General features: G+C 42.6%; 1 protein-coding gene across 3 annotated transcripts in view; it reads right to left on the bottom strand.

Moving 5' to 3' along the window:
- The window catches only part of LOC147106051 (actin nucleation-promoting factor WASL-like), an 86,970-nt gene extending 66,023 nt beyond the window's left edge, over positions 1-20,947 (bottom strand). For 2 of the 3 annotated variants that reach the window (XM_086008763.1, XM_086008764.1), the window contains exon 1: positions 20,578-20,947. In XM_086008763.1, coding sequence (XP_085864889.1) covers positions 20,578-20,691 — 114 coding nt within the window. In that variant the 5' untranslated portion in view covers positions 20,692-20,947. Of the gene's footprint in view, positions 1-5,362; positions 12,430-20,577 lie in introns of those variants that run through there. The other variant, XM_086008765.1, reaches the window with a different exon arrangement.
- Positions 20,948-20,960: the final 13 nt, after the last annotated feature.

The raw sequence follows: 20,960 nt of genomic DNA, 5'->3' as shown, positions 1-20,960 counted from the left end.
GATGGGGATGTTCATGATATATTGCTAATGGCACCTACAATTCTACAGGATGTGAAAGTGGTGTCAACACTCTCCACATCTGTGACTTGGCAAAAAGTAGAAATGTGACCAGCTGGAGAGAGGATAAGATGCAAGATAAGCAAAACTCATGGTTCATGACTGCACAAGGAGATCTGGTAGAATAATGGTCTCAGATATAATTATAATCAGCTTCCACAAGCCATTAGTAATGGGAATTTAGCCACTCCGTTTTTGATTAATTGTAGCTTTTAGAAACTGATTCTATGTTTCTTTCCCTCCAGTTGAATCTGTAAATTAAGTGACAAACATCAATTCAATATGACTTATGGGAACAGGAGCGGGCCAGTCAGCTCCTCGAGCCTGTTCCGCCATTCAATTAGATCATGCCTGATCTGCATCTCAACTCCATCTACCCACCTTAGTTCCGTAACCCTTAATACCCTTGTCTAACAAAAATCTATCAATCTCAGTTTTGAAATTTTCAATTGACTCAACCTCTAGCTTTTTTGGGGAGAGTTCCAGATTTGAGATTTTTTTTTTGGACTCAGACTGTAATTTGAGGGAGGTCATCAGAAGTTACTTGACAAAAGTGAAAGCAGGTTTGTCTTGTTTCAGCTTTGTAAAGAAGTCCTTTAACTGAGTCACTAATCATGGAGTTCAAAAATAACTAACTAGTCAGAATCTTGTCCCAAGTTTAACTTACAAATGTTGTCAGTAGTCTGCAAGGCTGGAGGGGGGGGGGGGGGGGAAGAAACGGAAAGAGAAGCTGCTTTTCAACAAGACAACTAATATGTTCAGTTGTGTATGAGCGGCAGTTATTTACAAATATGGTCGACAGTTATTCAAATCCAGGAAATCTTGGTGGTCCAGGTAGACTATCCTTTATCCGAAAACCTCGGGACCAGCCGTGTTTCGGTTTTCGGAAAATTTTGGATTTCAGAAGGTATTTTATAAGACTGGGAAATTTGTCGGGCGGGGGGTCGGGGGCAGGGGTCGTGCGCACGACTTATGCTGAACGAAAAAACTTTCGGTTTTCAGAGGATTTCGGTTTTCGGAAGTGCGGATAAAGGATACACTATCCCTTATCTGAAAGGGTGGGGGTCGGGAGAAAAGAATATCGGACAGGCCGCTGCAGCTATCGGACAGGCCACTGTATTGTTGGGTTCACTCTCCCGGTATACCTCCTTCACACTGCCCGGCTCGGCCTGCAATCTCCTACCCAGGAGGGAACTCAGTGACCCTCTGCCCTGCTCAGCGTAAGTCGTGCGCCACTCTGGTCATGTCGTGCGCACGACTTACACTGAACGAAAAAGCTTTCGGTTTTTAGAGGGTTTCGGTTTTCGGATAAAGGATAGTCTACCTGTATATTCAAGAAGCTGCAGCTATTTGAATCCAAGAGTATTAGTTTGGGGCTTTCAAGTTATGTCAGACTAGTACAGCTCCCACAGTAACAATACAAAAGAAACCTTGCTTATATTAAAATATTATTGTAACATCATGGGGCTTTTACTGATTTGTCCTGGACGGAATTTTTGGTTTAATTTATACTGGATTATATTATGGATACAATATCACATTCATCTTACAAGGGATTCACTCCCAGAGATACAAACCATTTAGAATTAAGTGAGTTCTCAGAGAGAACAGCCATCAAACTGCATATTACTGTGGCTTTGACAACAGGGTAACAGTAACATCGTGGTTATGTCACTGGACTAGTAATCCAGAGGCCTGGAGTAATGATCCGGAGACCCGAGTTCAAATCCCACCACGGCAGCTGGGGAATTTAAATTCAATTAATTAAATAAATCTGGAATAAAAAGTAATGCTGACCATGAAACCCATTTGGGCAACAAATGCTGGTCTTGCCAGCAACACCCACATCCAATGAATTTTTTAAAAAAGTGTCATTGGCAACATCTCATTAGTTTCTTAGTTATTGACTAACTTTCCTCATGTATCTCTAAACTCACATCTCAAAGCTCTCTAGAAGCCTGACCATGTTTAAGCACCACACCATAAGAAACTCTTCAACACTATTCAATTGCCCAGTGAATATCCTCTTTGTTCTATTAATGCTACGTTTCCCCATTGTAATATTAGCTCTCACCTCCTTTGCACATCTGCCATCCCAAGTCATTATACTTCCCTAAAATACTCACTTTCACTTGCACTCCTACAAACCGTCATAACTTTGGTCTTACCCACATTGATCTTCACTCCTGAATCCATTGCTGTAGCAGTCAGGCAACCAACAACATTGTACTTTCCACCAAAGCCTGATTAGCAAATGTAAACACGAACACACACACACGAACACACACACACGAACGCACACGCACGAACGCGCACACGCACATCCACTGATGCTGCTTATTCGGTTTTTACTGTGCTGTTTTATGGTGTCAGTCATGGCTCAGTTGGTAGTGCTCTCGCCTCAGTCAGAAGGTTATGGGTTCAAGTCCCACTTGAGACTTGAGCACAAAAATCTAGGCTGATGCTACAGTGCAGTACAGGGAGTGCTGCACTGTCTGAGGTGCCGTCTTTCGGATGAGATGTTAAACTGAAGCCCCGCCTGTCCTCGCTCAGGTGGACGTAAAAGATCCCATGGCACTATTTAAAGAGCAGGGGAGCTAGCCCCAGTGTCCTGGTCAATATTTATCCTCAATCAATATCACAAAAACAGATTATTTGGTTATCACAATGCTGTTTGTGGGACCTTGCTGTGCGTAAATTGCCTGTCGCGTTTCCTACATTACAACAGTGACTACACTTCAAAAGTACTTAATTGGCTGTAAAGCGTTTTGGGACATCCTGAGGTCATGAAAGGTGCTATATAAATGCAAGTCCTTTTTTGTTTTAAATGGCTGGAACTCTACTCAAATTTTAATTCCTGGGCTCCTCTGTCACCACAACGGCACTACTCTGTTGGACTACACTGCAAGACTCCGTTGCTGTGACACTGCTGAGCCACTCAGTTGCTTCAAGTTTTAAGGTAACCTGTTCCCCATTGCCTGCGGTTACCTGCTGAGATCAGGACTGGCTTCTCAGCTTCTCTCACTGTTGTGTCGGGTCCAGGACAGAAATCCACTCCCTCCTGGGCCAATTCCATTTCTCCTCTGGCTTCTGGGCTTTACTGTGACCTCCACCATCACTTTCTACAAAGACAGTATTCTCTGGTCTGCCTCTATGCAAGTACCTGGTCTGCTCCTGCATCCTCAGTTTTTTGCTCCGCTGCTGGGAATTTTTCACTCTATGCTGTTCCTGTGGGCTCCTGTTCTTCACAAAAGGAAGATGGTTGTGGTTGTCGGAGGCCAATCATCACAGCCTCAGGATATAACCAGAGGAGTTCCTCAGGGAAATCAGCCCAACCATCTTCAGCTACTTCATCAATGACCTTCCCTACATCATAAGGTCATGGAGTGATGCTGAAGAAGCATATATCAGCCTGTAACATCTGGGTTTGGGCTGACAAGTGTCAGGTAACATTCGCATCACACAAATGCTAGGTAATGATCATTTCAAACAAGAGGAAGTCCAGCTATCCCCATGACCTTTAGTGGCACCACAATTGTCAAGTCTTGTTAAACTTTTGTGATCACTGTATTCTAGTTGTGGAGACAAGGTAAAAAAGGATTCATGATGACTGTGCAACTGACACTGAAAATTACCAGAAGTTTTTTTCAACCAAAGACGGAGGTTTAGCCCATTTTCAGCATTCTATTGGTACAATATGTGTTCATTCCAAATGTTTTAAGTGTTAATGTAAAATTGCACAAGCAAAACCTACAGTAAAGCAGATAGGACATAATATTCTGGGCATAATGGAGTGAAGTACACCAATACTGCATTGCTTGGTATTCTATGAATCATAATTAAGATTTTTGCCATTGTTTTTCAATACTGCTTCCCCGTGCAATGAGCTCTTCTGTAGCCAGCTATTTGAAATAGTATTTGAATAATAAATGCAGCCGGGATACTCCTGCAAACCAAAAGTATCACTCGTTCGGTGCTTTGGTCTTGGATGACAGTCAGGCAGCTTTATCATCAGAATCTCACATCTAGAACTTTGTATTCATCATAAGCTCTTCCTAAATATTTTGGAATATAGATACTATGTTTAAATAAATGGATGCTATTGAATTATAATAATTAAAACTTTTGCTCCAAGTGCAGTGGGGGACACATCTATCACCATCTTAAAATGTTAACTAACAGACCAGAAGTGCGAGTTTCCCTACAGAAACAGTGGCCCAGAGATTGATGCTCAACTTCCTTTTCCATAACCACAGAGTACATTTCTGAATGTGCTAGGTCACAATTACACCATGTTTCTACAAAATGCACAGAACACATCAAATCATTTCAAAACTATATATCTGTGGTCAGGAAAGCAGGAACTGAAACACCACATGCTAAGTCAATTGCTAACCACATGAAAAGATGCCTCTTCTGATCAGACAGGAGGTGCGAAATCTTGAAAAAACTGTTAATAACAATTAATGCGTGCAAAGTTTATAAACAGTAATGAAATGGTTATTATGCACTGATGCATCAACTATAAAAGAAATTACAAAATGGTTAAATTGCTAATAGTCTGCTCTTAACTTGATGTTGCTTAACTGAAATTGCTTAATTGAAATCTGCTTATTCATAGAAATTATTCAAAAAAGATAGCTCCTTCAATTTATTCAGATTATTACTGGATAATTCAGGATTTTTTCGAACAAAATAACTGAAACAACAGGAATAGACTTTATTTAAAAACAATTTCCCAAAAGTCCCTACTAAACTTTAAAGAAATTGAGCCAATTTATGTTTAAATTCAAAGAAAAAGTATGCGCAGATGCAACCTCGCATAGAACACTCAGCACAGAATGGGATGTTTGAATTCTGACTGATTGCTAAAATTTGTACTAATCAGAGCTGTTGCTATGCACCAGAAGCAGCTTGGATTGTCCAACTTTCACTTCTAAAAATCAACGGGAATTCAAATATCACGCGCTGCAGTGACTTGACATGTTCAGTCGAGTTTACTGGCACTCCCAGCTTCTTCCCTAGTTTGTCTAATTCGTTCATTAAGTTGTCCAATTTTTTTCTTCCAATGTGCAAGACCATAAACAATTTTTATCAATTATTGGGCCGGATTTTGCAATCAGCAGTAAACGAACAGCGCTACCAAAGACTTTGTGGAGTTTTCCACTGGAACTTGCTGTAATTGGAAAGCCATTTCGGTACAGCGCCCTCTACAGGGGATCTGCAATCTGTGTGAACAGGGCAAGCAACTTTCCTTAACCAGATGGAGGAATTGTTACTGAGCAGCAGAGTCTGAACCGGGAAGTGCAACTTAAAATATTTAATTCAATGTTAAATCATGTACAGAAAGCAAAATACAGAGGGAAAGAAAGATGGAATTAACAGAGAAAAACAAGAAAAAATTAAACAAAAATGTATTTAATTTTTTTTAAATCTCCAATAAAAATTAAAATTTGAAGGAATGAGACTCCACACTTGCAAAAGTTAATTTTCAGTGCTACAGAGGTTATCACACCATTAAAAATGACAAGTCCTAATTTTTTCTGGCGAGTTTAGTATATATCACGAAAGTACAGCAACTTCACAATGTTCCACGTGTTTCAATGCAAAGTCTCTAGACGATATAACGTTATAGCGAAGCTTCTGGAGGAGCAGGGCAACTTGGACAGCAACTTCCTGATTTCTGCTTTTAACTGCATGTGCGGACACCGGAAGTTGCTGCCCGATTTACACTTTAATAATGGTGAACGCTGATAGCCTCAGTTATTTTTACCGCAAAATCCAGGCTATTTTCTAGAACATTCCGTAACGCCTTGACCACTTCACAAGACTCAACTGCTCCCACTAGTTCAGCAACATCAAAAATCTGACCAACTTGCCTTCTTTCCAAAGATATTAATCTATGTAGATCAGAAGCAGTAGAGCAGCAGCAATCCCTGGGGCACTCCACTCAAGGCATCTTCTCAGCCAGAAATCAAGGGGATAATTTTAACTTAACACGCCAAGTGGGAAACCCACCGGATCAGAGGGAACGGCAGTTTTACACTCCACCCAATATTACTCCATTGACTTCAATGGCGAGTAAAATCGGGCGGAGTGTAAATCCAGCGTTGCACCCGATCTCGTTGGTTTGTCGACAGGTGGATTAGGTTAAAATTGCCTGCCGCATCTTTAGCACCCACTGCTTCCTCTCTTTCAGCCAATTCCTTTCTTCACAACCAAATTTTATCTAGGGTACTCAATGTTTTAAGCTTGTGTAGCAGCCTGCTCTGTGTAATTTTATCAAAAGGCTTTCCAGAAGTCTGCATCATAAGACTTCCTAATATTCACTTTGGATTGTCACTTCCTGGAGGAAAACAAGGCGGTTGATCAGCCAGGATCAAGTTAGCTGCCACTCACTAGGTTATGTTCATATCGGTACTCTTGAATTATATGTAATGATTCCATTATTGTGTCAGTTACTAATGAACGACTAATGATTCTGTCATTACTTGAGCTTATTTAATTACCCTTCTTGAAAACAGGCATCATTTTGGCTTTTTCCAATGCAAAATTCAATGGCTGTCAGCATTTTGTATATTTTGTCCCCGATCTCACTTCGCATTCTTGGATGTATAGCACCCAACTCTAGGGATTTACTAGTTCTGAGCGCTTGAAACATGCTTAGCATGTACAAGCAAGTAATGTTAAAGTCATTGGGGAAAAAATTGAGTCGCGCCCCCTTTGGGGCGCTAACTTCAGCGGGACGTTACTTTTAGCCTCCCGAAAAAAGTGTCCCCGCGGCCAAAATTCATCGGTAGCGCCCCTAGAGGGAAGCAGGGTGCTACTGGAAGCGCCCCGCCTCCCTCTTGGGGCGCTGCGAGTGAAACTCGCGGCGCTACGTGTCGCAGCGCATGCGTCGCACCGCAGTACTGCAGGCCTTCCTCCTTTTCTTAAAGGGGAGGGGCCTTGCGCAGCACAACCCGGGGCCCAGCTGGGCCACCAGGGATCGGAGTGCTGGCAAAAGAGCTCAGTACGCAAGAGAAGTGTCGGGCTCACGGAGCGCAGTGGGGGCTTCAGAGGAGGCCAGGGACGGCAGAGGGGGCAGTTGCTGGCAGGCAGCCAGCAACAAAAATGGCCGCCCGGCACCTTCCCTTTAATTAGTGCCATCCTGGCCGCAGGTAGCCCCCCCCTGACTTTGTCGGACATAGCGTCCGGCGGTAAATCAGGGGGCTCTAACGAAGATCGCAGCTGGGGCGCCGCGCACGGCGATGACGGTATCGCCGGCAGCGCAGCGGGGCGTTAACGGTTACCACTGCCGCTGAATTTTGTGGACGGCGTTGGCGGCGCCTGGGCGCTAGTTGCTTTGCGCCCCGTTAACGCCCTCTTAGGGCACCAACAGGAGGTGCAAAGCAACCGAATTTTTAGGCCATTAAGTTTAGTTGCAGAGCCTCCTATGGTGAATACACGTTACTAATGCTTCTGCAGTGAATACTTTCAAGAAAAAGACTTGCATTTATATAGCGCCTTTCACGACCACCGGACGTCTCAAAGCGCTTTACAGCCAATGGAGTACTTTTGAAGTGGAGTCACTGTTGTAATGTGGGAAACGCAGCAGCTAATTTGCGCACAGCAAGGTTCCACAAACAGCAATGCGATAACGGCATTCTTATGTTGGCTGAGGGATAAACATTGGCCAGGACACCGGGGTTAACTCCCCTGCTCTTCTTCAAAAATAGAGCCAGGGGATCTTTTACGTCCACCTGAGAGAGCAGACAGAGCCTCGGTTTAACGTCTCATCCGAAAGACGGCACCTCCGACAGTGCAGTGCCGCACTGGAGTGTCAGCCTAGCTTTTTTTTTTAATGTGTTCAAGTCCCTGGAGTGGGACTTGAACCCACAACCTTCTGACTCAGAGGCGAGAGTGCTACCAGCTAACACTGTGAACATCAAGTATGTTAGCTATTTTTAGTTCATCTTCAGATTTAACCCTATTTTCATCCTAAAGACATCTCAATTCTTCTTTGGTCACCCATTGCAGTTATACTGTTAGAATATCTTACTGTTGTGTTCAGCTTCTATAGCTATGTTCATTTCTAGTTCCCCTCTTTAAAAAAATGTTTTTGGAGGTTCCTGTATTCTTCCCAATGGTTTCCCTTGCCTTTATCTTTGAAGGGAATCCACCAGAGGCCAATCCTGTAATCTGGAACTCTCTTCCAGAATCACTTTGCATTGCTACCCATTGAAATAAAGAATAGATTTGCCTTCCAAAGCTAGGCTTTATTAACTTTAAAATCTGCAGCACATCTTTCCACATCCAGTCCCAACCAAAGCTGGAAAAGAACTGAATTTAAGGTGGCCACCACACATCATGTGACATCAACTACCAATGAGATTACAACATATATCCCAAGGCAGTTAACAAACAACCAATCACAATACTTTTACTAAACAAGGAATAATCACCACATTCACCCCTCCTTTTAAAATATACTCCAACCTAAATAACCTTTACAATTTATAATTAATTATTTACAACTAAAACTATGCACAAGAGTAAAACTGTTTACATGACACAATACTAAGTGAACAACAACAAATAATAACATTGCACATAAGTATTAAGTATCTCTCAACAAAACAATATAATATATTTCAACAATTTTAAAACATTAATATCAATTTAAAAGTCCATTTTCAATCGGTCGACCGGATATCTTGTTCGCGTCGACCTTCTTAACCTTGGTGAAATTCCTTGCCCTCCCACACCAGAAGGCACAGAAGTATCTTCAGCAGGAAGGCTATCCATATCCCGATTTTCAACGGTTTCCGGATTAGAAATCCCATCAGAAGGTAAACTGGGACGGTCATAACCATCCATCAAGGGCTGACTAATAGAAGTATAATTATCTGCAATCGGATTGGAGACATTCGTAGTATCTGTAACAGCATCCACATTATCTAAATCATGACTATTGTTAATATCCTCAGAAGAGGGCTGGCCACCACAAGGAGCCAAGTCTTTAATTGAAACGGTACTTTCTTTCCCATCTTGGAATCGAATATGAGCATATTGGGAATTTGCCTCCAACAGCTCCACCTCCTCCACTAAAGGATCATATTTTGACAATCTAACATGGCGTCGAAGCAGCACAGGTCCCTGCATAGTAAGCCATGAAGGTACCGAATATCCCGTAGTAGATCTCCGCGGATAGTTAAAGAGCCTTTCATGGGGGGTCACATTAGTAGCCGTTGAAAGCAATGATCTAATGGAATGCAGGGCATCAGGCAGTACCATTTCCCACTGTGTATTCTTAAGGTTCCGGGATGTCAAAGCCAACATAACTGCCTTCCAGATCACCCCATTGTATCGTTGTCCATTACCCTGGGGATTATACGGGGTAGTTCTACTAGTAGAAATTCCCCGACTCTGAAGGTATTCCTTCAACTGGGAAGACATAAAAGAACTTCCCTGATCCGAATGGATATACGCAGGCATCCCAAAGATGACAAAAAGTTGAGTCAGACATTTGATAACTGTAGCAGCTGACACATCTGCGCAAGGAAAAGCAAAAGGGAACCTTGAAAACTCATCCACAACAGTAAATATATATCGGTTTTGAGTAGTTGAAGAGGCCCCTTAAAATCGACGCTCAAACGTTCAAAAGGAGAAGTAACCTTTATAAGATGAGCTCGTTGAGGCTTAAAGAAATTCGGTTTACACCGAGCGCAGATAGAACATGATGAAGTCATCTGCTTGACGTCTTCAACTGAAAAGGGCAAATTCTTACTGCGTACGAAGTGTATCATCCTCGTAACCCCAGGATGACATAAGGCATTGTGAAGATTAATAAGCGTATCTCCGTGAATCACAGAACAATAAGCCCTCGACAGTGCATCAGCAGCAACATTATCCTTCCCCGGACGATAAACTATGTCAAAATGGTAACATGCCAACTCAATCCTCCACCTCATTATTTTATCATTTTTGATCTTTCCAAAATGTTTAACATCAAACATAAAGGACACAGATTTTTGATCAGTTACCAACGTGAAATGTCGCCCCGATAAATAATGTCTCCATTTACGCAATGCTTCTACTATTGCGTATGCCTCTTTCTCTATTGAAGAATGTCTTTTTTCACTATTGTTCAAAGTACATGAGAAAAAGGCCACAGGTCTTCCATTTTGGTTCAGAGTAGCCCCAATTGCAAAATCAAAAGCATCCGTCTCACTCACAAAAGGAACCTGCTCATCAATAGAATGCACAATTGCTCCTAAAATATCCTTTTTAAAATTCTCAAAACATGTCCTGGCCTCCCATGATAGAGGATATGTCGTAACCCGAATAAGAGGCCGGATCTTCCGTGAAAAATTTGCAATCCAATTAGAATAATAAGAAAACAGTCCAACAACTCGTTGCAAAGCCTTAGAATTAGTAGGACAAGGTAAATCAATCAATGGTTGCAGACGTTCTGGATCTGGTTTAATCTTGTTTCCCGAGATAATATACCCCAATAGATTTACCTCAGTAGTCGAAAAGATACATTTCTCTTTATTAAAAGTTAAACCAACTTTTTCCGCAGCTTGAAGGAATCTTTTTAAATTAGAATCATGCTCCACCCTTGATTTGCCACACACTGTGATGTCATCTAAATATGAAAAGGTGTCAGAGAGTTATCACTTATAAAAGCATCCATTGCCCGTTGAAAACAAGCAACACCATTAGTAACACCAAATGGTATTCGGCAAAACTGATACAGCTTTCCACCAGCCTCAAAGGCCGTATATGGTTGATCCTTCTTAACAATAGGAATCTGATGATAAGCACTCTTTAGGTCAATAGTGCTAAAAACCTTATACTGAGATACTTTATTGATAAGCTCATCAATCTTAGGCAAAGGGTACACATCTAATTGAGTATACCTATTAATAGTTTGGGAATAGTCTATCACCATTCGTTTCTTGTGTCTCTCGTTAGTCGTGACAACTATCTGTGCTCGCCAAGGCGAACAACTAGGTTCAATGATTCCTTCCAATAAGAGACGTTGAACTTCAGAATTAATAAATTCTCTATCCTGACTACTATATCTTCTTGACTTGGTAGCAATTGGCTTACAATCCGGCATCAAATTGGAAAAAAAGTGATAATGGAGAAATGGATAAAGAGGTTAATCCACAAATAGATAAAGGTGGCTTAGTCCCTCCAAATGAAAGACTAAGAGACTCGTGTAACTGAAGCACATCATGTCCAATCAAAATATCCACACAGAGATTAGGCAAAACAGATAGGCGTATATCAGTATACGTATTACCTAGAAGAATCATTTTCACAAAGCAACAACCAGCTATTTGTGAAGTAAGGGTTGTCTGAGCCATACACACCTGATACGTAACAGGCGAAATTTTCAAATGCTTCTCCTTCGCAAACTGAAGACTTATAAAACTCTCAGTACTGCCCGTATCTATAAGGGCCTTCACTTCCAACCCATTAACTTGAGCCGTAACTATAGCTTTGTTTAGGCCATGAGCAAATGCAGCAGAAATTGATGCAATAAACGCCCTATCTAAAGGCTGAATAGTCACAGAGGAGGAGGTGGTAGAGGAGGAGGTAATTGAACCTGATGATTTGCACACGCGTGCATAATGACCTCTCTTGCCACATTTACTACACACAGCCTCCCGAGCAGGACACTTCAGACGAGGGTGCCGGATATTCCCACAAAAATAACACTTCTGAATCCTAGAGGCAACAGCCGCCGAAGTAGAAACTGTTTCAGAATCTAGTAAACCACTCCCATTAAGTCCACATAATTCCTTTTCATCCGAAACTGCCGAAACCATAGTCGCAGGCCGATTAAAAAGAGCATAAGAATCCGAACTTCTCTGAGCCACATCCAATGTAGAAGCTTGCTCAAAAGCACTTTTAAGATCCAAAGTCTTATTTTCTAACAACCGCTGACGAATTGATCTGGACAGTAATCCATTAATAAAAGCATCCCGTACCGATTCTTCCTTATATTCTTCAGCCGTCACGGCCTTATAATTACAGTTAACACTAAGGCACCGAAGTGCTTGTAAATAAGTATCCAAAGATTCTCCCACCTGCTGCCTACGGGCAGATAGAAGATGACGTGCAAATACCTCATTCTTTGGTTTAACAAAAATCTTTTCCAATGTAGAAATAGCCACTTCATAAGTTTTACAGTCCAAAATATATTTATATACATCCGGAGCAATGTAATTGATCAGCATATTCAGCTTATTTAGAGACTCTTGATCCAACACGCCCAAAAAGTTTTTAAATGTACAATACCAATGTTTCCATTTATCATCCACTCCAGCAGAATTGGGGTCAGCCTTGAATCGTTCTGGTTGAAGATATCGCTCCATTCTAACATAAAAAGTTAATAAATTGAAATAAAGAATAGATTTGCCTTCCAAAGCTAGGCTTTATTAACTTTAAAATCTGCAGCACATCTTTCCACATCCAGTCCCAACCAAAGCTGGAAAAGAACTAAATTTAAGGTGGCCACCACACATCATGTGACATCAACTACCAATGAGATTACAACATATATCCCAAGGCAGTTAACAAACAACCAATCACAATACTTTTACTAAACAAGGAATAATCACCACACCCATCCCCCTGACTTTCAAAGCCATCCAAAAACAGAGCTCTTTTGCTGTGCCTTCAGTCTTCCTCCCTACCAACAGTCCTTTATTTATTACTCAGCATCCATCTCTCCCTCTTGTAAAACATGTAAATGTTTTTACTCGAGTACTATATAAATGTTCGATATTTTGCAGACATGGATTGTTATAAGAAAACTTGTTGTCCATGTAATTTCCATAGGGGTTGAAAGGTCCAGTGGAAGTGTGGGGAAAGAGGGCGAGAAACACATGAAAATATTAGCCCAATTACTTTCAAATATGATAGATCTAACAACGGTCTACTTAAACAAACTGGTACAACACGAACACAATAAAACTCCAGTTATGAGTGGGCTATGTACTTTATCCCCACAAGTCTAATGTCAAACTGGTTCCCATGCAGTACTGCTTACAGTGAATTCAAGCTAACAAATACATTACTTATCAGGTATACACTAAAATTAATGGAAAATGAAATGCTAAATCATTCTTATATGCACATTTTTATGCGTAGCTTGCACCAATTTGAATTTAGAAATGTGCTTAAAGTAGAATTTTGCATTGATGAAACCTTTAAGCTATAAATGCATGCCGTATGAGGGATATTACAGCACATCTGTTGCCGTCACTTAATTTTAAAATTGAAGTTTCTCAGTTACAGGAGTTCTACTGCAATGAAAAGTAACAAAACAAAGTGTGAGCAAACTTTAAAAAAAAATCTCAATCTCTACAAAAAAAATACAACCTGACCTCTCCCAACATTACTATTTTGAAATTGCCATTTCATAAATATCTAGGCCTTCATAGATTTAATGTAACATCAGTCAACTGAGTGTACTAGTTGTGTATCAATTATTTAATTGTGATTCAACTGTTGCAAATGATTTATCGTTTAGGAAATATTGCATTGACTTAGTAAATTTTTCTTGTCAATTTCTTAATACCTTACTCTAAATTTATTTCAAGCAAATAAAAGTGGACTGCCGTACATAAATAAACTCTACATCAGGACATTCTATTTTGCAATACCAAAGTTATATTCAAATGTCTTTTTTTGCCAACTAAGAGCATACTTCATATATATGACGGTATGGCTGGCACGACATCACCAAATGCTGCATCACACAAGTCCTTGGCAGCTGATTCAGCCATTCTATGGCTGAGTATTGACATAACATCGGAGAAGGATGTAGCAGAATTTGTTAATACAATTTTCAAGGGATGTGGAGGATGGTAGGCAAAACAGAAGCATTGCAGCAGTATTAGCACTCATCTAGAAAGAAGCAAAACATGAGTGGGTAGCAGAATTAGTTGAGTCAGCCATTATGAATATAGCCGGTCAAGAGACAGACACAGAGAAGCAAGATAAGTGACTGATTAAGACAAAATACTGCAGAAAACCTTGATTGGCTGCTAATCTGTTCTGGGGAAGAAAGAGAAAAACCAGAAAAGTAAAATAGATTAGAAGCTAGATATGAAGAAAATAAAAGTGGGTTTAACAAGATAGGATGATTGACATTTGTACCATGGGTGTGCCAATACAGTTTCAATTGTGATGCAACGCCATGTGATACATTTTACATCACACTGGAATACAATAATTAGATTTGATCTAAAAGTCAGAGTCCTTATGTATTATATAATTAAAAATGTTGTATGGCCTCCAGGATTCCATTTCAAAATGCATTAAAAATTCCAATGTCAGACTTTTCTCTACGGAATAAAAATTATAATACTGCCAGCATATATTTGCAGTAATAGTTAGATCTGTAGGTGGGGATGAAATGATCGATTTCTATTTTATACATGTCACGCTAACATTAGGTAAAGCAGCCGTTGATGATAAAAGCAATTTTTGTGAATGTTAGCTAGCTGAGCAACATGTTGCTTTCCCACTCGAGCCCAAAGCCTCGGCGGGCATCCTGGTACAGTTAAAGGTGTGGCTCACCCCCTCTCATCGAAGCCTGATCCCCCCTCAACCGTCCAAACTGCAACTTTAGTGACAGAGAATGCATACTTTTTTTAAAGTTTCCCTCCCCTCAAGCTGCCATTACTAGCTGAACGATTCTCGCTTGTAGCAAATCTTAACTGGAATGAACAAACCTCAAGTCACTGTGGGGGGGGGGCGATCAAAGGGAAGGGTGCACAAAAGGTCAGAGTTGAAGAAGCAAGTGTGCAGGAGGGGATACAATGTTGGAGGGGGTTGCAGAGATGGTCAGGGGCCAAGGACCCTGGAGGGATTTGAAGACAAAGACAAAGGTTTTTAATTCAATGTGTTGGAAGATTGGGAGGATGCAAGTGATAGGTGAGTAGGACTTACTGCAGGATAGGTTTTGGACAAGTTGAACTTTATGGAGAGTTAAAGGAAGGGGAGTCAGCTAGGGAAGCATTGGAGTAATTGAACAGGTCAGGCAGCACCTGTGGAAAGAACATAGAAACATAGAAGCAGGAGTAGGCCATTCGGCCCCTCAAGCCTGCTCCGCCATTCAATGAGATCATGGCTGATCATCCAAACTCCGTACCCTGTCCCTGCCTTCTCCCCAATAGAAACATGAACATGAATGAACACCATAGAACAGAACGTTTTGGGCGAAAACCCTTAAAGGGAGAGAGATGGGGAGAGGGATTTAGGGAGGGAATTCCACTGCGGAGTAATCCTCAGTCCAACCATTTCCAGCTGCTTCAATGACTTTCCCTGGTTAGAAGGTCAGGCATGGAGCAGTTCGCTGAGGATTCCAGTGTTCAGCTCGATTCACAATTCTTCCAGAAACCCATCCCAGCCCACAACAAAACCTGCCCAACAGGCTTGGGCTGACAACAGCAGGTAACAGTCGCACCAAGTAGTTGAGCAATGACCATCTTAAATAAGAGAAAGACCAGAAGTATCCCCATGACCTTCAATGGCCCCGTCATCTCAGCGTCCCCACTATCAACACCTTGGGGGTCACCACTTAACTGGACCAGCTATGTCAACACTGTGCCAGCAAGAGCAGGGCAGAGGCTGGTTACTGAGAAGTGGCTCACCACTTGATCTTTCAAAGTTTATCCACAGGTTCGCAGCGTGATGAAATATTCACCACCATGTGGATAGCTGCAGCAGTAACAGTCATTGAATCATAGAAATTTACAGCACAGGAGGCCATTCGGCCCATCTTGTCCGTGCCGGCCGACAAAGAGCTATCCACCCTAATCCCACTTTCCAGCACTTGGTCCGTAGCCTTGTAGGTTATGGCACTTCAAGTGCCTATCCAAGTACTTTTTAAATGTGGCGAGTTCCAGACCCCCATCACCCTCTGGGCGAAAAAATTTCTCCTCAAATCCCCTCTAAACCTCCGACCAATTACTTTAAATCTATGCCCCTATTGGCCCTTCTGCGAAGGGAAATAGATCCTTCCAATCCACTATCTAGGCCCCTCAAACTTTATACACCTCAATTAGGTCTCCCCTCATCCTCCTCTGTTCCAAAGAAAACAACTTCAGCCTATCCAATCTTTCCTCATAGCTAAAATTCCCCAGCCCAGGCAACATCCTCAAATCTCCTCTGCACCCCCTCTAATGCAATCACATCCTTCCTGTAACGTGGTGACCAGAACAGCATGCAGTATTCTAGCTACGGCCTAAGTAGTATTTTATACAGTTCAAGCTGTTCTATTCTATGCCTCGGCTAATAAGGACAGGTATCCCATATGCCTTCTTAACCACCTTAACTACCTGTCCTGCTACCTTCAGGGATCTGTGGACATGCACGAAGGTCCCTTCTGCACTTCTCAGTGTCCTACCATTTATAGTTTATTCCCTTGCCTTGTTAGCCCTTCCCAAATGCATTACCTCACACTTCTCCAGATTGAATTCCATTTGCCACTGTTCTGCTCACCTGACCAGTCCACTGATATCTTCCTGCAGTCTGCAACTTTCTTCTTTATCAACTCCACGGCCAATTTTTGTATCATCTGCAAACTTCTTAATCATACCCCCTACATTCAAGTCCAAATAATTGATATATACCACAAAAAGCAAAGGACCCAGTGCTGAGCCCTGCGGAACCCCACTGGAAACAGCCTTCCAGTCACAAAAACACCCTTCGACTATTGCCCTTTGTTTCCTGCCTCGGAGCCAATTTTGGATCCAACTTGCCACTTTGCCTTGGATCCCATCGGCTTTTACTTTCGTGACCAGTCTGTCATGCAGGACCTGATCAAAAGCCTTGCTAAAATCCATATAGACTACATCAAACACACTAACCTCATCGACCCGCCTTGTTACCTCCTCAAAAAATTCAATCAAGTTAATCAGATACGACCTTCCCTTAACAAATCCTTGCTGACTGTCCCGGATTAATCTGTGTCTTTCTAAAATGAAGATTTATCCTGTCCCTCAAGAATTTTTCCCAATAATTTTCCCACCACCGAGGTTAGGCTGACTGGCCTGTCATTATTCTGTCTATCCTTTTCTCCCTTTTTAAACAACGGTACCACGTTAGCAGTCCCCCAATCCTCTGGCACCACACCTGTAGCCGGAGAGGATGGGAAAATGATGGTCGGAGGAGCCTCTGCTATTTCCTCTCTTACTTCTCTTAACAGTCTGGGATACTTTTCATCCGGGCCTGGGGATTTATCCACTTTCAAAGATGCAAAACCCCATAATACTTCCTCTTTCACTATTTCATCTAATATTTCACACTCCTCCTCCCGGATTGCAATGTCCGCATCGTCCCCCTCTTTTGTAAAAACAGACGCAAAGTATTCATTAAGAACCATACCCATGTCTTCCGCTTCCACACACAGGTTACCTTGATGGTCCCTAATAGGCCCTATTCTTACTTTAGTTATCCTCTTGCTCTTAATGTATTTATAAAACATCTTTGGGTTTTCCTTGATGTTACTTGCCAATATTTTTTCATGCCCTCTCTTTGCTTTCCTAATTTCCTTTTTAATTTCACCCCTGCACTTTCTATACTCCTCTAGGCTTTCTGCAGCATTGAGTCCTTGGTATTTGTCATAAGCTTCCCTTTTTTTCTTTATCCTACTCTGCCCTTGACATCCAGGGAGCTCTAGATTTATTAGTCCCACCCTTTTTCTTTTCAGTCAAAGCTCAACGCCATCCAATTTTTGGGGGATTGGTGCCCTTGCCACTGGGCTCACTGTCCACCCCTGTGCACAGTGACTGCAGGATACACTGCTGCAACTCATCATGATTACTTTGACAGCACCTCCCTCCCCTGCAAACTCTACCATGGAGAAGGACAAGAGTAGCAATGTTGTGTGACCACAATCACCACCGAGTTTTCCTCCAGGTCATACACCATCCTGACTTGGATATAGATCACCATTCCTTCATTGTTGCTGGGTCAAAATTCAGGAATTTCCTCCCTAACAGTATTGTGGGAGGTTTAAGAGGGCTGCCCACTACCACCACCTCAGAGCAACCAGGGATGTTTAATAAATGTAGCCTGATCAGTGTTCCCAACATCCCATGATAAAATAAATGCAGTCTTAAACATTAACCTGTCTTTAGCCTCGGTACAGATGCTGACTAACTTGCTGTGCATTTCCAGCATTTTCTGTTTTTGTTTCATTGGCTCCGTGTGTCCAGCACTTATAATCAACACTTTGAACTTCCTCCATGGCCTCACCTTAACCTACCTTAGCAATCTCCTCCAGCAGTACAGGTCAGTATGCACCCGCTGTTCCTGTAATATCAAGCAACTCCTTGCAATTGGGTACTCTTTCCTCCCTAAATTACTTCACTTCTACCCATTTCCCTTCAAATCCCATCTCAACTCTGGCTTCATCCTTCTAGCTAAGCATTACGGTACTGGTAGGTCTGCAAAGTCTCTCCCACCACTCACTTCCTTTTCTCTTTCCTTCAACTCCCCCGCCCCCAACCACCATCACCAGCACATATCTCCTTCTCCCCCAACACCCTTTTTCACCACTGTCTATCTGCCTCTCTACTTCTCACTGTCAGCAGCTCTCCTCTTTCACATCCGAGAAAGTCTACAGGTGAGCTATGAAGCACACAAGGTAAGCAGCAGGGTAGTACTTAATTGGTAGGGCAAGCTGGGAACCACTCAGAGCAAGTGGGCAAATAAGTTGACAATCTGAGGAACAATCTGGACAGGTGGACAAGATAGCATAGGAGGTGAGCAAAGAACCTCCGATGTCAGGCAGGCTGACTGAGAAGATACACAAAGTTTCACAGCACTCAAGAGGGTGTTCAAAGAGTGGAAGGATTCAGGAGGTTAAGGTCTGTTGGCAGTCAGGGAGGGAGTTGGGAGAATGGAGAGGAGAAATGGGAGTGTGTGCTGGGAACTGAGGGCATGGAAGTAGTGAGGGATGGGTGCACTGAAGGAATATTGGATCATGGGAGAACTGGGCAAATTGAGACAAGGTACACTGTGTGGTAGGGTTGGGTTGGGTGGGAAAAGGTGTGATTCAGAACAAGTTAATTTCATGAACACATGCAAATCTGGACATGCAACACATTCATGTGTACACTCAATACATGGTTTCCCAAAAACCTAGAATAGGCTATGCTCTTACTGTGTGGAAGATCCAGAAATAACATTACTTATGTGCATAAATAACAGAAAATGCTGGAAACACTCAGGTCAGGCTGCATCGTGGAGAGAGAAAAAACAGTTGACCCTTAGTCAGACCTGCTGAGTGTTTCCAGCATTTTCTTCTGTTATTTCAGATTTTCAGCATATGCAGTATTTTGCTATTGTGTTACTTATGGGCATATTGTCCATGCTTTGCAACTCTCTGCATCTCAAGGCATTTATTTAAGTTACATATATTAATGAAGAAGCAAACCATGCACATTTAAAAACCTTCACTTTATTATAATAAAATACTTGCATTTTAAGCTGACAAACCGATGCTTATTAATGCACTCAAAAACCATGGTAACACAAACTAAATGGTTTACCATGTACTGAAAGAAACGACTCTAATCTTGGGGATATTACTCCTTGCTTTGCAGTATATTGTAAGGGGCAATCTATAGGATCGACTTCCCGTTGACACAAATACGACACTGGTGTTTAACAGGTAAAAAGGACACTGTAGAGACCAACTTGATGCGAATCCCCTTGAAACAGGACGTCCAGTAAAGCCTGGCCAATATGGTATGCAGTAACTAGTTTATAGTTACTGAGATTTCATTTTATACTGAAACGGCACCTCCTTGATATTCGGTAAACAAATCCGCATGTCAAACAATATCAAAAGCCACGATAAGCCAACAGGAAACCCGCAAATGTGTATCAGTAACCTTGCGAGGATTTCAGTAAAGCATAAATCGTGCGGGAAATTTAACTACGTTCGCTTGAACTGTAAAAAGGCATTTTTTTTTTTTTAAAAAGCACGTTGCAAAGTTAAATCTCCAGCTGACAAATACAAGATGGGGAAACTTTGCTGAAAAAGGTGCTCATTTTGCGGGTTCTTTTAACGTAGCTCCTCGTTGCGCAGTACAATAATTAAAGCAGGAGTTGCCTGCTCTTTAAATCGATCACGGGAATTCACCGAGCTGTTCCCAGGAGGCGGGTTTGCGGGATTAACACAACTGACTACACGTGAACTGTCTTCCTCCCCCTGACGTGCCGGCAGGAGTTTGTTGTGAAAGGCCCCGGGCTGGCTCGCTCCCTCCCCCTGATTCCCGCAGGATAACAACACAACTGCGCGCAGGGCCCGACACCGGGAATTGAAAGCTCGTTTGCCTGCTGCTCCTCCGCGCGGTTTGCTCAGGCCCGAGCTGAGCTCGGTGGGTTACAAGGGCACAATACAGCCTGCAGGTAGCCCACAGACCGGGCCGCACTCCCAGTGGAGGGCAGGTACGGTTCCCATCTCATTCCCTCCCCTGCGAGTACCGCGGGGGAACTCACCAGGCACTTTCTCCCCAGGCAGCTGAAGAGGCACTCGTTCTCCTGCGGGGTGAGCAACATCGAGCCGATGTTATTGACCCGCGGTCGGTTGCTGCTCTGCTGGTTGGAAATCATTCCTCACACACTCGACGCTCTTGTTACACAAGCGCTCGGCGGCCCGGCTCCTCTCTCCCTCTCTCTCTGCTGCCCTTTCAGCTGCTGCCCGACACCATGGCCGACGGGGCGCGATGCCAGTGCGTGTCGGTTGCCAAGACTCCGATCAGCGCCTGCTCATTCTCCCTATCCAACCGCCGCACTTCCAGCCTTCAAACTTGTTCCTCAACTTTCTGCCCAACGGAAACCCAACATGGCGCCCGGCGCACGCCAACCCGGGGAAGGGAGGG

This window comes from Somniosus microcephalus, chromosome 16 (assembly GCF_052327205.1).
Source record: "Somniosus microcephalus isolate GS21.2 chromosome 16, FLI_Smic_1.0, whole genome shotgun sequence".
NCBI lineage: Eukaryota > Metazoa > Chordata > Chondrichthyes > Squaliformes > Somniosidae > Somniosus > Somniosus microcephalus.
Note: the sequence above shows the minus strand (reverse complement) of the source record. Positions and strands in the feature narration are given on the sequence as shown.